The 23,205-nt window shown below is 39.7% G+C and overlaps 2 protein-coding genes and 5 non-coding genes across 12 annotated transcripts in view; 3 read left to right on the top strand and 4 right to left on the bottom strand.

Annotated features, from left to right (window-relative positions):
- LOC122626440 (ecdysone receptor) overlaps window positions 1-23,205 on the bottom strand; it is an 81,498-nt gene that overhangs the window by 41,147 nt on the left and 17,146 nt on the right. The window contains exons 1-4 of one of the 5 annotated variants that reach the window (XM_043806705.1): window positions 20,810-20,974; window positions 20,108-20,317; window positions 17,065-17,544; window positions 16,821-16,987 (exon numbers count right to left, since the gene is read on the bottom strand). In XM_043806705.1, coding sequence (XP_043662640.1) covers window positions 16,821-16,987; window positions 17,065-17,489 — 592 coding nt within the window. In that variant the 5' untranslated portion in view covers window positions 17,490-17,544; window positions 20,108-20,317; window positions 20,810-20,974. Of the gene's footprint in view, window positions 1-16,820; window positions 16,988-17,045; window positions 17,545-20,107; window positions 20,318-20,809; window positions 20,976-23,205 lie in introns of those variants that run through there. The other 4 variants (XM_043806708.1, XM_043806707.1, XM_043806706.1 and 1 more) reach the window with 4 other exon arrangements.
- LOC122626441 lies at window positions 3,160-4,302 on the top strand. 2 transcript variants are annotated; one of them, XM_043806711.1, is made up of 3 exons: window positions 3,172-3,696; window positions 3,877-4,150; window positions 4,203-4,302. In XM_043806711.1, exons 1-3 carry the CDS (start codon window positions 3,283-3,285, stop codon window positions 4,211-4,213), a joined length of 699 nt encoding a protein of 232 aa, XP_043662646.1. In that variant the 5' UTR covers window positions 3,172-3,282; the 3' UTR covers window positions 4,214-4,302. The 2 variants fall into 2 exon arrangements, with proteins under 2 accessions (XP_043662647.1, XP_043662646.1); XM_043806712.1 differs by lacking the exon at window positions 4,203-4,302 and having other exon boundaries at window positions 3,160-3,677; window positions 3,877-4,017.
- Window positions 8,015-8,087, top strand: Trnar-acg. The gene has a single exon. It is a non-coding gene; the product is annotated as a tRNA-Arg (tRNA).
- Trnak-cuu lies at window positions 8,193-8,265 on the bottom strand. Its single transcript has one exon. It is a non-coding gene; the product is annotated as a tRNA-Lys (tRNA).
- Window positions 17,596-17,669, bottom strand: Trnan-guu. The gene has a single exon. It is a non-coding gene; the product is annotated as a tRNA-Asn (tRNA).
- On the top strand, window positions 18,011-18,084 carry Trnan-guu. The gene has a single exon. It is a non-coding gene; the product is annotated as a tRNA-Asn (tRNA).
- Trnan-guu lies at window positions 18,272-18,345 on the bottom strand. The gene has a single exon. It is a non-coding gene; the product is annotated as a tRNA-Asn (tRNA).

Raw genomic sequence — 23,205 nt, 5'->3', positions numbered from 1 at the left:
CCGTCTGTCCGTCCGTATGAACGTCGAGATCTCAGGAACTACAAAAGCTAGTAAGTTGAGATTAAGCATACAGACTCCAGGAACATAGACGCAGCGCAAGTTTGTCGATTCATGTTGCCACGCCCACTCTAACGCCCACAAACCGCCAAAACTGCCACGTCCACACTTTTGAAAATTGTTTCGATATTTTTTCATTTTTGTATTAGTGTTGTAAATTTCTAACGATTTGCCAAAAAATTTTTTGCCACGCCCACTCTAACGCCCACAATCCGCCCAAAGCTGCCCCACACTTTTGAAAAATGTTTTGATATTTATTCATTTTTGTATTAGTCTTGTAATATTCTATCGATTTGCCAAAAAACTTTTTGCCACGCCCACTCTAACGCCTACAAGCCGCCAAAAGCTGTCAGTGTTAAAGACTATCCTTCGCACTTCCACTAGCTGAGTAACGGGTATCAGATAGTCGGGGAAGTCGACTATAGCGTTATTTCTTGTGATTATTATTATACCCGCTACTAGTAGAGTAAAAGGGTATACTAGATTCGTTGAAAAGTGTGTAACAGGCAGAAGTAAAGTATATATATTCTTGATCAGGATCATTAGCCGAGTCGATCTGGCCATGTCCGTATGTCCGCTTGTCCGTATGAACATCGAGATCTCAAGAACTTAGAAAGCTAGAAGGCTGAGATTAAGCATACAGATTCTAGAGACATAGACGCAGCGCAATTAGACCCATTTTGCCACGCCCACTCTGACGCCCACAAAACCGCCCAAAACTGCCACGCCCATACTTTTGAAAAATGTTTTGATATTTTTTCATATTTTTATTATTTTTGTCAATTTCTACTGATTTGCAAAAATATTTTTTGCCACGTCCACCCTAACGCCCACAAACTGTCCAAAACTGCCACGCCCACACTTTTGAAAAATGTTTTGATATTTTTTGACATTTTTGTTACATTTTAAATTTTTTTCTCGATTAAACAAAAATCTTTTTGCCACGCCTACTCTAACGCCCAGAAACCCCCAAAACGATGTTTTGTAACGATGTATGCATGTACAACAATTAATTAGTGCAAATTTCTTCCACTGTTTGAAACTCTGTTTATTTGGTATTTTTATACCCGTTACTCGTAGAGTATACTAGATTCGTTGAAAAGTATGTAAAGCAGAAGAAGTTCGACATATAAAGTATATAAATATTTTGATCAGATCAGTAGCCGAGTCGATCTGCCATGTCCGTCTGTCGTCCGTCTGTCCGTATGAACGTGAGATCTCAGAACTAGAAAGCTAGAAAGTGAGATTAAACATACGATCAGGACATAGACGCAGCGCAATTGTCATTCATGTTGCCACGCCCACTCTAACGCCACAAACCCCAAAACTGCCACGTCCACACTTTGAAAATTGTTTCGATATTTTTTCATTTTTGTATTAGTGTTGTAAATTTCTAACGATTTGCCAAAAACTTTTGCCACGCCCACGCTAACGCCCACAAACGCCAAAGCTCCACGCCACACTTTGAAAATGTTTCGATATTTTTTCATTTTGTATTATCTTGTAATATTCTATCGATTGCCAAAAACTTTTGCCACGCCCACTCTAACGCCCTCAAACCGACAAAAACTGTCAGTGTTGAAGATTCTCCTTCGCAGTTCCACTAGCTGAGTAACGGGTATCAGATAGTCGGGGAACTCGACTATAGCGTTCTCTCTTGTTTTAAAGTTGATTTGCCTTAAACTGCAATTTATTGTATGCGTCTGTTGAATTAGGTTTCATAGGCCCTTGAAATCACCAGGTAACGCTGTAGGTAAGTTCCTTGACTATCAGATACCCATTACTTGGCTAAGGGCAGTCCGTGGGAGGTGGAAATAAGCAGGAAAGCGACGTTCTTATTGGTATGATTATGGTATTAAAGGCTACCATCATCAAAGCAATTTGAATTTAAAACTTCTATATTCGCACACTTTCTGGAGTTTATGAAATGTTATACTTAATTCCTGCCAATGAAACGAATATACCAATATTTTGTTATATTTTATTGGAATTGACAAATAATAAGGAACAAAAAAAAACAAGAGAAAAGGCTATAGTCAAGTTCCCCGACTATCAGATACCAGTTACTTAGCTATTCGAAGTGCGAACAAGAATTTTTTTCACAATTTCTGGCATATTTATAGAAGTAAAGAAAAAAAGAATTAAATGAAAAAAACATTAAAATATTTTTCAAAAGTGTGGGCGTGGAAGTTTTGGGCGGTCTGTGGGCGTTAGAGTGGGCGTTGCAAAAAGTTGTTTGGCAAATCGATATACATTTACAAGTCTTATAATAAAAGGAGAACATTTTAACACATATTTCAAAACTGTGCGCGTGACAGTTTTGGGCGGTTTGTGGGTGCGGCAAACAAATTTTTGGCATACTGATAAAAAAGTACATGAAAAATACAAAACTGAAAAAATATTAAAATAGTTTTGTGCGGTTTATGGGCGTTAGAGTCGGCGTGGCAAACACATTTTTGGCCAATCGATAGGAGTTTACAAGAGTAATAATAGAAGTAAGAAATTTCAATACATTTTTCAAAGCTGTGGTCGTGGCAGCTTACAAGACTAATACATAACTGAACAAATTTCAAAACATTTTCCAAAAGTGTGGGTGTGGCAGTTTCTCAACTTTCTACCTTTTATAGCTCCTGATATCTCGACGATCATCCTGATCAAGAATGGTCGGAAACGCTTCCTTCTTTTTGATGTTTGCACTCCTGAAATACACACATTGTCTGGGAGGAGATTCTGTAAATAATCTCTCCGCAAAAACCCTTAAAAAAGAGAACCGCGACGCAGCTGCTGCGGTTCTTAATTATTTTGGCCTTTTATCTAATTAAGTCCATAAAATGGGAAACCCCAGACATGCACACGAACAAACAATCGACGAAAATTCAAACGTAGTGCAAAATAATAATACAAATTGTTAGTCGCGTTGCAAACATATCGCTTTAACCGGGCATGGTTTATGTTGTTAAGTTAGCCGCTACTAAAATGATCAAATTAAATTTTCAAAGTAGACAGACCACGTTAGAAAATTATCGTAAATGAATTGAAAACCAAAGTCTGCATCACTACATAATTCAAGAAAAGGTTTTAATACTGTTGATTATTAGCATTTAAACTTTTGAATAGAAGGCTTCGAGAGTTCTTTCATGTGTAGAATTTAGTTTGTTTATCCTCAAATGTATTTCCCCCACCATTATCACAAGCAAACACCACAAAAACACGAGAATTTCAAGTATGGAAAACAAGACATTAGGAGGTCTTATGTTGAACGTATCCCCGAGACTGGGACGACTAGAACATGTGGAGGTAGAAACCGAAGACCTAAGCGGGAGGAGCATGTTTCACTTGTGCGTGAACTTCCTGTGGATATTTTTGTGCTTCTATGTCCTGTTCAAGCTGACCCATCTCGTGGAGCAGTTCGTCGGCCAGCGGCTCCTTGGCCAGAAGCAATGGTGCGACGTCCACATAATTAAAACCGATTGGGAGCAGACCCTGCAACTTTATGAGGAGGACAAGCGCCAGCTGGACGCACAGGTGCGCGAGTTGCGAGAAAGGAACCTGAGTATGGAGCGCTTGATGGTCGATCTGCGAGACTACAACATCCACTTGATCAGCGAAAACTTTATGCGGTCCGTGATGCAGGAACAGGTTAACACAACATAAGTGATTCCACATATTGTGAATCAATTGATTTTCTTAATATCGCTTGAAATATTTTTGATTTAATTGTTTGTCATTCAAAGACACTTCTAGCTAGCAATGTTAATGAATGATCTAATTGACCTCGAGACATGTAAAATGTATTAACAACCAATGTTCTTTGCTCAGAAAACAAGGCCGGCGCAACCAAACATCTATATCACCAACAGCCACTTCCACCTTATACGCCAGATGTTTCTGAATGAAAGTCAAATCAATCTCAACGTCCATAACGCTTGCGAGAAAGGAGCCTCCGGGGAGTCCAAAAATGTCTGGCTGCAGTATCTGAGGATGCGCAAGTGCTATATGGGCCCGATTGCTGATCCAAATTTGATAGATCCCAGCACTAACGAGCAGATCCGCCCAATTGTTATGACGACCGAGCAGTTGGCCGAGTTGCAAGGTACGTAGACTAACATTTAAGGTGTTGTTAATAATCAATGTCCACTTTTTAGGCATGATCTAGTTGGTTTTAAGTTAAATTCCAACACATGTTTCGATTGTTATATTAATCAAAAAACTAAATAAAACACAAAAAAAATATATTAAAATTAATAGATATCTACTTTGTCATTATATAAAACCGGAAAGGGTGCAAAAATCACAAATCACAAGATGATTATGATATTCATGGATGTTTCCCTTTCAATTAAAAACTATTTCTCTCAGATCTGTAGAGTCTTGAATTCTCGCCCTTGATCCATTTAAACTAGCTTAGTAAGGTTATTCTTTTCAAGCAATTAATTTTCCAGATTCAAATTCAGCTCAGTGCTTCGGACCAGGGAAAATCGGTTTTATTTGTTTAACCACCTACCGCTAACCTTCCAACCACCTTCCAATCGCCCCAAACTTCTCCCCACTTCGATGGCCTCCGTGTCAACATCTGGCGGAAACGAAACAAAAACAAAAATGCAAAATATAGCTGTCTACCAGTTGGTCGTCTGTTTGTTTCAACTGGGGCTGCTAAGACGATGACTTATCAAGGCAGAATTTAGCGATTGGTTCTTCAGCTTTCTTCTCCGTTCCCCCACTGTGCCAGCACTTTTCATTTTATTTTCTTTGCCATGGGGTCACTGGCAGTTATCGTTGCAATTTTGTAATCAGTTGCCGGCTCAAGGTTAAATGCTCGCCGGCACTATGGGCAAAGTCTGTGGGTGCAGGTCCTAGTCGGCCTGATGCCCTTCCATTTCCATTTTTTCTTTCCCCGTGTGCCGTTTCCGGTTTCGGCGTTCATTTGCTCATATTTGGACGAAGATTCGCCATATTTGATTTACATTTGATCGAGAGCCGGCGCTCTCGATGTTGTTTTGCGACTACTTACTGGGTCATTTGCCTGACTGGCCCATGAGTTCATGCACGTATATACATACATATGTATGTACATACAAATGTGCAGTGGAACTCGAATCGGATTTATTTCGTTATTCATTTGCGATTGTCACTTGGTTGAGTTAGATTTATTGCCATTTATGTACATATATGCAAGTTTATTGTATTTTCTGGATCAGTATTGTGCGTTGAATTGGAGGTTTCCTTCCTCCGTCTGCTGTTTCTGTTTTTATTGTAAGATTTGACAATGATGACGCCTAAATTGATTAGCGGCGAGTGATATATATGTATATGTATAAAGAACTTAACTGATGAAGTCATTGAACTAATTCACATATTTGAATTCGCTAAAATACATTTTATATCTGGTGTCATCTAAAAAAAATTAAAAAATATTTTTCGACCCGAGGCAAGCATAATAATACCAAAAAGTAACAACAAAAGTTGTTCTCATATCTTGCAAAATATCACTATTAAAGGTTTTTTGTTCGGATTTCGAACTACATTAGTATTTTCAATGTCTAGATTACTTATTTATTTATTTATATAATAATATTTTATAATACTCGTTGACAACAAAATTTTGTTATGGTATTTTACAGACGTAGCCGCCGACTCTGCAGATACAAGTTTCTTTCAGTTGCAAAAAACTTGTATTAAAAAGTTTCTTTAAAATCAGATTATACTTTAAACTCATGTACATATGTATGTGGTAGGGAAAAACACACAATATCCATAAGATAACAGAAGAATGGTAATCAATGTAAATATTCTGTTTTGACCAACTTATGTTTTTCATTTTTAGCCCACTTGTTGGTCGGGGTCGCGTAACAATCAGCGTCATTGGAGCACCCGCATCTTGTAAGACTGGACGACTCTATCTATACAATCTTCTTGTTATGCACTAGCCGTCAAGTCGAGTCAAATTGTCCGGCTACGCCCATATATACTTGGTCTAACTTGTATGACGCATGACCAGGTGTATATTTCTATGGCTAGGGTATAGTGTCGCGCCATCTACGCAATTGGGATTCGTAAGACGGCTAGTGGCTTATTTTAGTTTCGTATTTATAGATCGCGCACTATGCGTAACACTTTACATTTGACCAGCTTTATATATAACTCGATCGATAAATTAAAATCTTCCAAATACAAATAATTTCGCACATTAGGGGGTGGAACGGAGAGTGTGAAAAAATAATCTAATCGTTAATTGGCACACTAACCCCAAACAGAAATGGTGCTGCCATTGGCCCCATTCCACACTCACTGATAAAAATAGTTTACGTTTTATCAAGGTTATTTGCCAAAAAAAAAAAAAAAAAAATAAACAATAGCAAAAACGAAAGCGGCGAGCAAATAAAAAACAGAGCGAGGGTGTGAGAATAGATAGACCGCGCCAAACACAATTGGAAACAACCTTGAGATAATGCCCTCATTTATGCATTTCATTTTTTTTAATTTACTGTCAAACAGTAGCTAACAGTAGCGTTAGAATGGTCGTGGCCAAAAGTATTTTGGCCAATTGATAGAAATCGGATAGACAAATAAGAAAATAAATAAAATCAAAACATCTTTCAAGTGTGTGCGGTTTGCGGGCGTCAGAGTGCATGTGCCAATCTTCTTAAACAAACTTGCACTGCGTCTACGTCGCTAAAATCTGCAGGCTTAATCTCAGTTTCATAACTTTTATAGTTTTTGAAATCTCGACGTTCATATGTACAGACAGACGGACAAACAAGCTGACATGACCACGTGGATCCGATCAAGAATACATATACTTTACACTTTGCAGGCTCGGAAACACATCGTTCTTTTATTTATCTTAGTTATAGAATATAGTTGACAGTATGCCGATTGCTTAAGTATATGCATGTAGAGATTAGATTATAATCTATTACGAAAATGCTAAGAATCGGCTCAGCGATCCCCAGACGGGGGACCCTAACGAAATGTTTGTTTACCCGAAAATTAGGGTCAGGGCTAGAGACATCGCTCGACGTTTCTTTCCTACTATCAAGAGTCACCTACGTTTTGTTCTGTGTTTGCGAACGTGTATCTGTGTCATGCGAAAGCGAAAAAGATACATAGTAACACCCACCAGCAGACGGACCGTGTCGCAAAGGAGAAGGGAGGAGGCCAGTAAGTGTTCATGACTTCCATTCTAATATCATTTGAATGCTCCGTAAATACTGTATACTCAGACGAATTCCCAGCCGCCCGCCTGACTCCCTTCTAAAGGCCAGACGAAAATTTCTATATACAATATTGCAGCCGACGTCGGCCATTTTGTTTTTTTACTTGTGTTTCGTCGGCATTTTGGCAAAAATTTCATGTAGCCTTTGTATTGCCGAATCGTTGTTGTTGGCTGGTGTCTGTGGGACTGTGTCGACCCTGCGCCTGCCACTCCCTCCATCGCTGCCTGCCTCTACGTAAGTGCTGGATACAGCAGCGACACGCCCCGCACGGCCCCACTCACACACGCCTTTATCATAATCATCGTCATTGTGTCTTGTTTTGTGGAGCGAAAAAACGTGTTGCTATCGCTTTTATTTTATTATTTCTTGCTCTTCGCTCATATATTTTACGAACTTTTTAGTTGTTGTTATTGTTAAATAAATATTTGCGTGTTCTCTTCGTCTGCCTGGGTATGTCGGTTGATTTTTGTTGTTCATTATGTTCTTATTCCCTTGCATTGCTATGGCTACAAATATTCAAGGGAAACATTGACGGACAATCAATGGCCGAACTCCCACCCAATGGTTTACAATATAACAAAATGAATTTTCAAAAAACTCAGGGTGAAAAGGATAGACTCGTGCAAAGACCGGTTCACTTGTCCACGGGTGAAAATACCGAAGTAAATGACAAACATATGTAAATAATTTTCTAAGCTTCAAAGCGCTGAGATAGTGCACAAAACCATTTTTTGCCAACCGGTCCTGTGGCGCAATGGATAACGCGTCTGACTACGGATCAGAAGATTCCAGGTTCGACTCCTGGCAGGATCGTGAATAATAATTATTTTTTTGATTATTTAAGTCGATATATACATACATATATATATTTTGAGATATTTTTATAAATGAGATAAAAATAAATAAAATATTTATTTTCGCCCAACGTGGGGCTCGAACCCACGACCCTGAGATTAAGAGTCTCATGCTCTACCGACTGAGCTAGCCGGGCAGTTGCAACCAGAGCCGAGAAAAGGGCATACGAGCTTGCTCTTGTCCGCCAAGTAGCAGTTAGACAAACAAGATGCATATAAGGTGTGTACTTTGAGTAACTCCCACATGGCTAAAACGAATACACATGGCGTATACGTAATCTAATTCTTTAGCTAGAGTGATTCAGGTCAAGCTAATTAACGCGACCAAGCAAATTGAATAAACGACTTTGATGAGTTGGCCATGACAAAAATAATCAGATAATCAGAATGTGATCAGTGGACGTGTATATTGCAAGACCCGCTGCTATTACACGATACTTTGCGGGCTCTTTTTGCTTAATCAATTGAGGGAGTAAGGGAAATTCCATTCATTCATAGTGCGCCGTTCGCTCTTCTGTTCGCTCTTCTAGTTGCTCACAACTATTCATAGATTTCTATTTCATTTTTACCCTGACCCACCGCAATAGTTTTTATATTGCTTCGTCTACCCCTTTTCTCAGTCGACAACAGCTGCAGCAACAATAGCAATTCCAACTATTTATGGCAAAATTCACTCGCTTGGTTGTTGTTGCTAGCTTTCTATCGCCATAGCTGCTCTTGATTTAGTTTATTATTGTTTGATGCTTTATTTTGTTTGTTCCTCTTTTCTGGTTTCTGTTTTGCTATTCAGTCCGTGGTTCATTGAGTTCCAAAGCGATAACAGTCTGAAATCATCGTCACACGCACATGTATTCACGCACAGTTCGTAAATGGAGCAACAACAACAAAGGCAATTTCAGCTAGTGCGAAATATTTAGCTGCAGACGGTGCGTATACGCGGCGTATGAATCATATTACCCATACGCCACACTGTCTGGCGCACAAGCCCCATAGTTTTCCATTTTACCGAAATCTGTCTGCGAACTTTTTAAGCGGTATTTAAGATACGGTCTATCATTTTCAGATATGCTCGTCTTGTAATATGTTTTCTATTTTAAATAAATAATTAAATAAGAAAAAGGTGCATACAAAATTATCATTTATATTTAACAAAAATTCAACACAAACGTATGCATTTTAAGGTTTTTCATCTGTTTTATTTCCTTTTTTTGTTGCCTTTCATTGGCCTTTGTTCACAAAAATATATATATGTATATATTTTTTTTTATTTGAAATGCTTTGTTCTCATTTCTCTTATACATACCCACATGTAAATAAACACATGAAGTTTATTTGTATGTGTATTTTTTTATTTGGCAGTTTCACATCCAGGTGTGTATGTATTATCAGTATTTATTGCGTTTTAAGTTCATTGTTTCCCCCTAATTCTACATTTTTTGAAGAAAATATAGCTAACACTCTGTATGTGCATACACAAAGCGAATTCATTGACAAAGTGCACAGCACGGCTCTAAACTTTATCAAGAGGGGAAGAATGTTGCTATTACATGCTACGGAGTGGCATGTGTGCAGTGTAGATAAAAGTACATTTACCTGCCGATCTTATGTACATACTTTCAATTTCAAATAAAAATTTCCAACCTTAATATCACAAGCGCTTATCTTAACAAATGACAAATCATCGACGTCGAGCGCAATGAGCGTACATAAAAACAACAAAAAGGAATGCGTTGTCAAATGCCTCTTAAGTTACTTGATTTTTAGACAAAATGGCAGTTTTTTGTTTGCAATAAGTACATTTTTCATACATTTTTGCGATAACCAAAATTATAGTACATCCTTGCAAAGAACATTAACCTTTAAAATATATCGGCCGAATTCATCTTATAGCTCCCTTAAAACCGAAAAGGATAACAGTTGAACATTACTAATTACTTATAAAAAAGGCCATCAATTAAATAGCTATGCGTTGCAAAAACACAAAAGTAGCTAGTATACAGGTAACTGATTATGAGCATTATTGTGCCTTAGAGTCAGTGCCTCGACTAGCAGATACCTTTTACTGCGGTAGTCAATTTTAAACGGCCTTCAGATTTCGAAACCCCATGTAATATTATACAGAATACATTTATATACCACATTTTACATAAGAGGTATACATACTCATATGAATGCAATATACACAAGAGGATAAGAACCTACATTATCTCATGACATATTACTAGCTTAATTACAAGTAATTCGCTATGTAGATTCCATTATTGAACTCTATAACAATGAAAAGTCCCATTACTGTTTCCGTGGCGATCGGAAGAACTAGAAAGAAATGCCTACGTGTATCAAAATAAAATGTATTTTTAGTTCCCTGGCATTTCAACTTGAATTGCTTAGCAGCCATTTTGATGACGTTTGGCCGACTGTCTGACCGACGAAGAGACCCCGAGCACAAAAAAATCACACCCAGGCAATTGTCTCACCGTACACATACACTCGCATGTACCGAAACGGGGGAGAAACTCATCTGTATGCGATTCGACTGACGACATACGCAACACCCAGGGCCCCCTGCCCACCCCCCGTTAATTCGTTGTATATATGTGTTAATGGGTCTCTGACCTGATTTAACAATAATAAATAAACTGTCACGAGCAAAAAGAACGCGGCAGTGGTGGGGGCAGGTGGGTCGAATTCGAGGTATAAGCGATATATACAACAAGTTTAATATGGTAGTGAGTAATCGAACGGATAATTGAATAGAGAACTTATGAGTCAAATGGTTATGCAAATGGTTATAGAATCATTTTTTTTGCATTCTTATCAATGAATATTTTCTAATATTACATCAGGTAAATTAGTTTTCCATAAAAAATGTATTCTTTTGACCCGGAATAAATGCTACTCAAATTTTGCAGGACACAATATGAATTGAAAAATAAATAAAATCCAATAGGAAATACAAAATTAATCAAAATACATATATATGTATGTATGTATGTATATTTGTACACATTAATGTATACTCACATAAATCGGCGTCTCATTAATTGTTCCCCAAAATTGTTTTAGCAGAGTTTGAAATTAATATTACAGCCCTTAAACGCACTGTACAACAAAGCCGAAAAATAACAACGCGAATATTATCACCACCGCCTCCTTATTGTTGTTATTTTTTTAGCTTTTTGGCAAATTTGCCTCTTTATTTGTGTGCTTTTTTGAGCGACTGGGGCGTGGAAGTGTGTGCGTGAGTGACCTTGAAATGGGTTGCGCTTCGCTGTTGGCACATTTTGGAAATTATCGCGCGTGTTTCGGTATTCGCGTATGCGAACATCCCGCTCTCCCTCGCTTTCGTTTTGTCGCACATATGTATGTATGTATGTACATATGTATGTACGGGACACGGCGGTTGACAAAATGCAACCAGCTGAAAAATGTACATTCATGTGGATGTACACATGAGCGAATGCGAATGTGTGTGCTCGAGCTAAAAAGGAAAAGAAAAGAGAAATGAAATGCGCTCGGCAATTATCAGAGCCGCTGCCATGAAATTAATTATCTTTTTACAGAGATGCACGATAAACTTGTGCGACTCGCCAAAAGCCAAAGTTCGCTGTATTAATTCAAGGCCAAGTGCGATACGCGAAAAAGTGCAAACAGCAACAACAACTGGCAGCGCAGTAGCAGCAATAGCAATGAGTATTCATGTGTACACAGGCGATATATGTATACTTTATTTAATATATGTACATATGTATGTAGGCGCACATGAGTGTGCACGAGAGACTTCCATGCCAGCGCAAATATACGAGTATCAGCTAAATCAGCACCGAGAATCACTAGCGAATGTGTTGCGCAAATGTTTTCTCTTTTCTCTTTGCACTGTCTCGGTTGGAGGAAGGGAATACTGGCAATGTAGAAGTGCAGTAAACATTGGTATTCCAAAGAGAACTGTACCATTTCAAAATATGGAAATTATATGGGCCTAAGAGCAGCATCAAAGCAACACTGATCAGAAGTGATCTAGCACTATGTCCCATTCGACATATTCAAATTAAAAAGGAAACCTGCTGGATACACTCTGGTGTATCAGACTGGTACTTCTTTTTTGAAAAAAAGGAGCAGATTCGCAGCTATCCGAATCATCTCACACCCCAAAGAAGGCTTCAACATAATAAAGTGGCACTAGGACGAAAGCTCCCTTTGTATAATAAAATATCCTCCCATCCAGTGTAAACTCTACAATTACAAAGTAAATCACCTGGCAAGAAAAAAACCTTCGAATTGGACTTATTCCCCATGTCTATTTGAGGAAGTCCTCGGTTGTTGGTCTAAATAAACAAGAGTGGATTAAAGGTAAGGCTTCGAAGATCCGAACAAAGTATCCATCAAAACCAGAACGTCAAAAACATCACCGTCCTCATGGGATTCATTTGTACATATGTATGTACATATGAACACTATATGTATGTAGTTGATCAAAATCATGAAAGCGAAAATTTCACATGATTTTCAAGGACAAACATACAAATGTGCATACATATGCATGTGTATATCGGGGAATTTGTTATTTTTTGGTTCTTCTGTTCTCCTGCTTCGGTTATTTTGCAGAAATTAATAGTGCGGGTTTTTGCATGAAGTCCACACACAAAAGCCCACGTTATTATTGCATTTATACATATACCAAAAAAAAAAAACCAACGCCAAAAGCAAACAAGAACCCGCCACTCTGGAATCGACAGCGTCGCACGAGGCTCCTGTGCTAATGGCATTTGGCCTATTTATGCTTCCACGTATCGAAAACACACGCACACACACACGCACAGGAGCACCAAAAACAGCGTGGTAGAAATATTAGGTAACGCTGGCACCGGGTTTGGAATTCGTTTTTAACCCTTCGACGGCGATGGCTGCAGTTGGAAAGTTAATTGGGTTAAAAGCGCACTGGGTTAAAACAGGGTGCTTACAAAGTCCTATCAGTAAATGTGTACAGCAGTTCCAGGAAACTCGAAGGACGCCAGCTTTACAAGATACCAAATGCATTTCCTCCAACACCTTCATATATGTACATATGTATGTATTTATTATTGCTCAATGAAATTAAAAATTATTATTAATATTTTAAATTAGTTACATGTAGCCCAAGTAGACATAATAGTTCTTCAAGAGTTCTTCCAACCAAGTGTTAAAAAAACAAAAATTTAATTTAAATCTTCGGTTCCCTAAATAAATGTACAGAACTTTTTTAATTTGTGGAGGACCCTGTACTATCAGACTCGACTGTTCGCATCCCCGGCCTCCCGCTGTTGCAGTTACCCAGTTGCGGGTCTTCCTCCCCAAACGTGATACATACACACGTACGCGCATGTAATAGATATACAAATTTATATATGTATGTGTATACATTCAAGATCAAGGTCAAACTATATATAGAAGCCTATGTACAGATAACACACACAAGAATGAAGAGAAGAGTGCCGAACCCAAACACAATCACAATAGCAGAGCAGGACCTTTGGTCTTGGTCCGATGCCAAACTCCGCCAGACCGTCCGACCCTCCGACCGTTTCTTCACCGACCGCTGCGGTTTAACTACCCTGCAGACCATTTGACACACTAAGCCAGGAGTCGTGTGTTTTTTGTACTCCTTTACGTTGTGGACAATGGCAAGCAAGTGTACCTGCTGACTGGCAAAAAAAGCATCTGCTGTCTTTCCGTTTCAAGCTTAGCGCAGACGCGAAGACCTTGAACAGCCACTGCCAGAGGAAGACGAACCAGAGCCGCAGCGACAAATTTGAAGAGGCGAAGGATCGCATTTTGGTCAAGCTACAAATTCTATGGTATAATCAGGAAATGCAAGCACGAAGGGAGAGGAAAGAGGAAACTGGCCAAAACCAGTTCTGAAGCTCTGATATCCAGAGCCTTCCAAAAGTCCAGACACCGAGTCAGACTGGGAACGGCTATCATGTTTCGGGCGCATGATTGAAAAATCATTGCTGGAAGCCTTGGGGAGCTTATTCTTGGACCCGCTTCCCTCCACCTTAACTTCTCTTCTTCGTCCTGCCCTTAGCATTGCGTGTCCTGTTCACATTAAACTGAGTCTGGGCATGGTCGCGGGCTGGGCCGTCTAGACATTAAATAAGGCAAGCTAATTGTATACATTGCTCAATCGATGTGATCGATTCGATTCGATTTGGTTTGGCTAAAGTTTCGCTGGAATTGCCTGCAGCTAGCACCTTTTATGCTAATTTTTAGTTATCGGGCAGAGCCTAGAGTTCCTGAAATTTAAGAAAGGTTTTTGATCACCCTAATATTGAAATATATCCCTTCATTGAGTTGAAAAAGAATTAATTCTAATCATTTACTATATTCTACAGCATACTTCAAACCCCAAAACCAATAAAAAATAAAACTCTAGAAAATAGTCGAGAAATCAAGCGTACCGTAATCTGGTTTTCCTTGGAGTATTGTTTGTGGAATTGCGCATACGCCACATTGCACACGTCCAGCATCACTAAATCCACGAAAGAAGAAATGAGAAACAATCGCAAGTGAAATTGCTAAGAAAAATAGACGGAGCAACGCAGAGGATAGGAACAGGGGCTATGTCTGCTTGTCGTGTCCTCACAACGACCGGCAACAGCCTTGGCATGATTTTATTACACACACATCTCCAACCCAAAACCCCCCTTTGCTGGTTGATTTTTGGGTCGCCGCAGCCCGCGCACCGCCAGACATATCCACAACCTAAAGTGAGCAGAGTGAAAGCGAGAGAAGTTTAGGCGCACGCACAATTCGGGAAGGATCGATTATTTTTTCGCCGACAGTGGCCATTTTATTTTCGGAGTCGTAAAACCAACCCAAAGGAACCTCTAGGACCCAACGTGGAGGCTGGATGCCGTTGGCTTATGCGTGCGTCTGGCGGCGAGGGGACTTGTGGGTGCTTAGCCTCAAAGGGTGTCCCTCGCGTGTCCCTCACGCCCTCTCCCCTTTCCACCAGACGCCGAGTATTTAGTGGCAAAGAACGACGTCGACGTGGCGGTCGGCATCGCAGAGCGCGTGGTCGTGTATAGTCATCGTCTGGCGACCTTCAACTTTCAACTTTATTGCCATTGTCAGTTCGACGCCTAACGCCTACCTCCTACCTCCTACCTTCTACCTCCTGTTTTTGTCTGCCGGCTCGTCCCGACTGCGACGCGTTTTTGTAATTTAGAGGCTTACATTCGCTCCATGTCTGGATGCGAATCGGTGTTCGGTGATGTTCGGTGGTGGCTGAGCTTGTCTGCAGCGCCCATGACCTTGAACCTGGCCACGTTTTTACGTGAAAGGTGAAAGGCACGTTCTCGGCTTACATAGGTCTGTGTGCTCGAAAGTATCTTGTGTATTTTATTCCTTTGCCGTTCGTGCCTAGTTTTCTTTTTGGATTGCCTTTGTCCAGCGTCAGTCCAAGTTCTCTAATTATATTTAAAATTTATATATAAAATCGCGTATGCAATGTTACTACGAAGAATATGTATTTATAATTTAATAAGCATCAAAAATCCGGATGCTTTTTTAGAACAAAGCGTCAAAGTTTTTATGGCGAAAGCATTATATCTGTGCCATTTCTTGAATAACGTATAAATATATCATGTTTTAAGCTTATAAATGCTTATAAAATTAAACTGTACATTTTACTCATCTATGCCATGTCTGCAGATCAATAATATATTTCCATTGTATTGTCAAATATGACTTCTCCCCTGCGTTCCATTTCGAATTGTAATACTCAAAGAAATTTTAATACTCTCGGCCAGGGTATAAAATGGAATCCTACATCTTTCGATTAAACGACAAAATCGATTCCACAAAAACTAACAAAAAGGTTTAAATAGTTTTTGTTGTTGGATTTTTAATCATTTTATTATTTTACTTGCCAATTCAATCGATATGCTAATTAGAAAGTTGGACTTTTTCGTTCGCACTCCCACTAGCTACGGGTATCTGAAGTCAAGGAACTCGACTAATGCGGACTTTCTTGTTATTATACATACATATATGTATATTTCTTTACGAACATTTGTTTGTGAACAAGAAACCCAAATATATTTAGCAATCCTGTATAAATGCAGACATTATCGTAATTTAAAAAAATTTACATTAAAACCTATTTACTTGACCTGAGACTCGTCGATAAATTGTTGAAAAATAACTATACACAAACCGGGTATACTTTATAGCAGTTCGCTATACTCGTACATCCGTTATACAGCACCATCTACCTTTTGTTTTTGGCACTCGGACTCAAACGGTTATAAGTTAGCAAAGAAAAAACGACCATGTGGATTAAAAAGCGCCATCTAGTTCGCAAGAGTCATCGAGCTCACAATCATGTAAGGTGTTTGGAGTAAAAGCGCACTCTGGACAAGTACGCAAAACAGTGAAGCGAAGACACCAACCACTTGCTTTTTAGTCTCCAAACTAAAAATTAGTTTGTTCATAATAATTTGATTCATTATTTTCTTAAATCTTTTCCTTCCTAGTAATCTTTGTCGTCAATTTGTCTAGACAAGTCGCTGCATTCAGTAAATTGCAGTGTACATGATATTGAAATTGAATTACGTAAATCGTTACTGCCAAACTGTTAAACACTACGTATTATATATGTATATATATACATATATATTATATATACTTAAACATGTTTTTTACAACTCACCTGTTTTGCCGGTAGGACTGTAAGGATCATAGCTTCCGGCCGACATCGGCGATGCATAGCCGTTAGACATGTTGTAGCTGTGATTTTGCGATCCGGGGGAAGGCGAAAGTGGTGGCGCAGAGCTGGGCACGCTGCCTGGACTAGGAGTGGACATCCAGTCCTCGGTGCTGCGGATAGATGGAATATAGACATTATTAATATGCTGCATATGTATATTTATATTACATTTTTTCAGTTGTCTTACACATCAATTCGTGGCCTCTTGTTCGGCACGAGCACCAAGTGACCATTTGCAGCTGCAGCCGACGTCGAGGGCGCTGCTGTAGAATTTGCCTTATTGGAAGATGTGGTTGCCGCGGCGGGGGCAACAACAGTAGCTAAGCTAGATCCTCCGTCTACCGTGCCCACGGAAATGACGTCCGGCATGGGCTCAATTTTAATGGTTGTGGGTGTTGGCCTTAGTTTATCCTTGGCTGCTGTTGCAGAAGTTGTTTCTCTTGCACCGCCATTCGCACTGGCCACATGCAAGGTCAGTGCAACAGAAGATGTGGACAGAGAGGCTGAGGAAGATGGGCCTGCAGAGGCAGCTAATTGTTGTTGTAGCAAAATGTGGCTGGGTATGCTCGACCGCTTTTGCATTGACTGTTGTTGCTCGCTCGTCGTCAACATGGCCACGCCTTCATGATGCCCATTCGCTTAAAATCACATAATTTCCAAGCAACAGCTAGAAAAAAAGTGTGGATTCAATAAAAATTGCATACAAAAGAATATATATCGCCCCCGGGTGGACTCGAACCACCAACCTTTCGGTTAACAGCCGAACGCGCTAACCAATTGCGCCACGGAGGCTTATATATGTCCTTGGTCTAATGTCGACTGTAAGCCAAGCCAAAAGCTTTTGTTTTTAATACGAACTAAGTCATAAGGAAATCTTAAGTTACCATGCAGATCCGCAGTTCATTGTTTCCCCCGAATTGAACACATTCTAAGATAAGCCAGCAAACGTAGCAAATTGTCCACATTTTTTATATTGAAGTAGAAAGTTAATAATATTTCGCCTACGAAATCGAAGTTTTTGTATTTCTCGATGAAGTTTTAAAGGAATTCTGATAGATTTTACTAATTGATATTTTTGTAAATGAATTTTACAGGTAATCTAACTAGAAATAAAATATCTTATGTGCTTCATAGCCTCCGTGGCGCAATTGGTTAGCGCGTTCGGCTGTTAACCGAAAGGTTGGTGGTTCGAGTCCACCCGGGGGCGGCGATTTATTACTTTTTTGATTAGGCGTGCTTTTATTTTCATTCTTAAAAGCAATACATAAAATATAAATATTTAAATTTTTGTATGAAGTCACGTATCTGTGATCTGTTTAAGAAAGCAAAAGGAAACCCTTAAAATAGATCCCTTTTCGCGTCGCCCTTTAAAACTAACAAGATGAAAAAAAGGTCGCCCCCGGGTGGACTCGAACCACCAACCTTTCGGTTAACAGCCGAACGCGCTAACCAATTGCGCCACGGAGGCTTTTGCGCTGCGCTCGTCAAGTGGTAGTTTTCAGGATTGCACTATAATACTCGTCTGATAAACTCCAATAAATCACTGCCATCGTTGACTTTTATTTTTACAATGAACCGATGCCTAATACCAGAGGTTGCCCGAGGCCAGTTTAATGCACATTAAGTGTGACATGGAACTCAGGAACTACAACTTAAGAAGACGAATTCAACAGGGCGTTCGCTAAAGGCACCGCCTTCCACACACGAAAAGCACCCAAGCAGGGCGCCGACAAAATGGCGTAAGCATATTGACCCAAAATCCTTGATAAGGTCGTTTCACGAAGGGTAGAAGCACTTCCGAACTTTGTCGTCATACACCGACTAGAACCGAGCGCTGTGACCCAATTTTAATTGATGCTTATTTAAATCTGATTTTTGAGAGGATTATTAAATTTTCATAAATGAAAATGATTCATAAAGGTCCTGAGAATGCAGTGGAAAAGCTAACTGCAAACTCAAAATTTTGGCGTAAGTTGTGCAGACTCATTTTCAATTTCAAAACTGCAGCAGGTTTATATTCAGCTGTTACATCCGCTAGTTCCTTTGCAATCGTCGGAGTTTATTCGTCTTTTGGTTTGTTTCGATTTACTTTTGGCATGCACTTGCACTAAGTTCTCGAACCGGCTTGTTTTAGCTCACGCCGTCGGACCGACAAAAGCATTGCTGACGACCAACTGACCACCAAAGGGAAGCGGCGGTAGATGGGGAGGCACTGCAAATGATGCATTTCCGCTGAATAAAAAACAGAGGAATTCGGTTTGGATAGTATTTTTTCTAAAATCGCCGGGAGAACTTGACGAGCCGACTCATCTGCATTTCCAATTCCCAACGCTGCCGTGCACATAGCGGCTGGAATTTATGTGCATAACAATTAGCAGAAAGACATTTTCACTTTGGGTGACTCGTAAAGTAAAAGGATATACTAAAAAGTATGTAACCGGTAGAAGGAATCGTTTCCGACTCTTTAAACATATATTGTTGATCTCCCCTTGAGGTTTCGGTAACATTAAGCACGCATATTCTCGGGACGCCTATCCTGTTTAAGGTTGTTCTTGCCACGCCCACAAACCATATCAAACGGTGTAATTGTTCAGAAAAATATATTAAAACAAGAGAGAACGCTATAGTCGAGTTCCCCGACTATCTGATACCCGTTACTCAGCTAGTGGAAGGGAGAAGGAGTGCCTTAAACACTGACAGTTTTTGGCGGTTTGTAGGCGTTAGAATGGGCGTGGCAGAACGTTTTTTGGCAAATCGATAGAAATTTACAAGACTAATACAAAAATGAAAAAATATCAAAACATTTTTTAAAAGTGTGGGCGTGACAGTTTTGGGCTGTTTGTGGGCGTTAGAGTGGGCTTGGCAACATGAATCGACAAAATTGCGCTGCGTCTATGTTTCTGGAGTCTGTATGCTTAGTCTCAACTTTCTAGCTTTTGTAGTTCCTGAGATCTCAGCGTTCATACGGACGGACAGACAGACGGACATGGTCATATCGATTCGGCTATTGATCCTGATCAAAAATATATATATACTTTATATGGTCGGAAACGCTTCCTTCTGCCTGTTACATACTTTTTAACGAATCTAGTATACTCCTTTATTCTATGGTTTTTTGATTTAACATTTTTAAAAATTAGAATCCATATGGGTTCTTAGAATTAATTATTTACATTTTCACAAGCATGTTTTAAAAATTTCACCCGACTCTACATCTGTTACTCACTTACCTAGTGTATTTGTATTCTGTAATTAATGCGCTGTAATGATTGTTTACATTTACTTTTCCCTGTACTTATAGCTTTTATTGTTTTTGCTACTTATAACTGAAATATTCAATTTTCACAGTTGCTACCGGGGGAAACTTTATTAGATTGCACACTCAACACATTTAAATGGTATTTTAAATTCAGTTTTGCTTGACAGTGCAAGTGCATCTTCTACAAAAAAGAAAAGAGAGAAAGAGTGTGGGTGAGAGAAAGCTAACCAAAAACGAGAGAGCGATAAAGAGAGTAAGAAGTGCATTAGCAGCGCCCAGACACGTGCATTTTTCGACGTTTCAGTTGTTGGCGCAATTAAATTGTAGACCTCAGCAAAAAGTTTGAATGAACCTATAATTGGCACAAAATCGGTGTAATACGTTTTGGGCAAAAGCTGCTTTTCATTTCGGCTTTTAAGCAATTTTGTCTGCTCTCAATTTTCTCCGTGAAAACTCTCCCCTCTGTTTTTCTCTCGTTTGGCGAGTAAACAAGCCCCAACTGCATGGAATTTTTGTGGACGCGGCGGAAACGCAGGGGACGTGTCTCTCACTAAAAAAGCAGCAAAAACAACGCTGGATATCCAGTTCGGCACAGTTTTTCTGGCTTAAGTAACTATGTAAAAGGTTTTTTAAATAGGGTATATCAGCACTGGAGCTTTGTTTCAGCACATACAGAATCGCAAAAACGATTTTATCAATGCGAACTCGAATGCACGTTTTCCGTTGCCTTCCGTTTTCTAGCATGGCCTCCGAGTTTATTTTCGATTTTTCTGCATTTTTCACCGACAACTGCGCGCGATGTATTTTGTTTTACTCGAGAAACTCTGAAACTGAAACGTCAACGGCGCCGCCTCTCACAATCAGACAGTTGGCAACTTGTAATTGTTGCTTTTGCTGCGCAGGCGCTCTTCTCAGACTTTTCTGGCTTGGCAATGCCGCCCTTTTGCTCACGAGCTTGACTTTTGGTTTCTGTGATTTTTTTTGTATTTTGGCGCTAGGCTTTTTTGACTCTCGAGCTGAGCTCGCTCAACTTTCGCGCAAGTTTAAGCGGCCAGAGCAACAATAACTCGTTGCAGTAGCCACAGCGGCAGCATTCACGTACAGTGGTTGAAGTTTATGACTCAGCAAGTTCAGGAAATTTTTATAGAAGGAAAATTTTATGTACATTCATATTATGTATGAATATTTTCCTTATAGATTCGGAATCGCTTCATTCTATTTGATACATACACCCCTAGTATTACGAGAAAAATATCTATATATTTTTTTGAAAATATAGTTTTTCAACATACATATACATTTTTATAAGCCCAAAGTCTCGAAGCAGCTTTCTTCAGAAACATAAGTATATAGTTTCGATCAGGCTTAGAAGTCAAATGGGCCGTGTCTTATCCGTCTGTAAATTTGTGAAATCGTTTAGTGTTCGACGTGAACACTAAAATGGATAAATAGTTGTGCTTACATATAAGCTAAACATTGCAACTTGACAAAGTATCATCAAATTTTAATAAATCATATAATCGCTTAACAATTTTCTGGATGAACGTTGCACAAGCAACAATGTAAAACAAGCTGGTGGTAAGCATGTCTACATGTCAGATATACATTCACAAAGTAGCAAAAGAATTCATCTGGACTGCATTTAGTTTCTTCCACTGTGCGCGCACTTGCCCAAACATACGTACTCTGGTTGGCTTTGGGCCAGAGAGCGGTTCTTTTGAGGTACTGAAAACTGGTTTTAGTGTTGGGCTCATAGGCATAGTGCGACTTGTTGTTGCTGTTGCCATTCTCTGCCTCTTTGCGCTGTGGCTTTTAAGCTCTACTTGCTGGCGACTGCGCTGCCGAGATTTGTATTTGTTGCTGTTTTTCTGGTTTCATTTTGCGCCTGTGACTTTGTAACACACTTTTTGTTGTTGATTTCCCCCCTTCCTTCGTCGCTGCTACATGACTTTTGGTTTTAGTGCTTTGGTGTTATTATTCAATGGAGTTTTATATTAATTTGTATCCACTCTCCAATTACAATTGTCTGAGGAAAAGCTACGCGTACTTCGTGCTGACCGTGAGAATTTAAATACTATTGTTGGTCAGGAAGGAAACAAGCTTCTCTCTAAAGTCGATTCCAACAACATAACCTCATAAAAGCTATACCCCTAAGCTGATTTGCAATAATCGTATATTGAACCTATTAGACAGGGAAATCCAATAAAGAGCATACGACCCTGCTGCCATACCCTTCTACACCCACACTTTCGGGGACGGGGACTGAGAAGGGGCGGGCGAGTAGTGTGGTCAATAGGCGGCATCGAAGTCTCCATGGAATGGCAATACACGCGAACGGCAGGCATGCAAGAGGCAACGATACAAAACGCTAGCGCAGCGGTGACGAAAACGCTGAAAACAACAACTACATCTACAATGGCAAAAGCCGACAGCAAGTTGAATGACATAAACCAACAACTGACCTTCAACTCTGAGACTGAACCTTAGAAAAAACGAACAATTTTACAATCGCAGCACACACATATAGCCTCATGCAAATGGGAATGCGAGAGTGGCGTATGCAACTTACAGCTTTACAGCTTGCTCGTTGTGAAAGAGAGATTTCGGGTGAGAAGAGGAAACCACCTAAAGTACTGAGCCGTGGCGAAAATTGTTGTTGCAACCACACCCCCGCTCTCTCTTACACTCATACTTTCCCAACTAGTGCACACCACCCCCTAACCAATACACCCATACCCTCTGTAATGGGCGGCAACAGAGGAAGTCAGCGGACAATTGCGCATGATACGCTCCAGATTCAGATTCTAAAGGTGGGAGAGTGAAGAGCGATGAGTGACGACGAACGGATCGTGAGGTGATCCCATAATAGTTCATTGGTTATGTTAGAGTAAGAGCGTCAATAGATTCGTTAAAAATAGGTTGAAGGAAGGCTTTTCGCTTTGCCTACAGTGAAATTTTTTTATCATGATCATTAGTCGTGTCGATATGGCCATGTTTGTCTGAGTGTCTATTCGTCTATCAATATGGAGGTCGAGATCTCAAAACTATAAGGGCTTAAAAGTTGGGACC

This window comes from Drosophila teissieri, chromosome 2L (assembly GCF_016746235.2).
Source record: "Drosophila teissieri strain GT53w chromosome 2L, Prin_Dtei_1.1, whole genome shotgun sequence".
NCBI lineage: Eukaryota > Metazoa > Arthropoda > Insecta > Diptera > Drosophilidae > Drosophila > Drosophila teissieri.
Note: the sequence above shows the minus strand (reverse complement) of the source record. Positions and strands in the feature narration are given on the sequence as shown.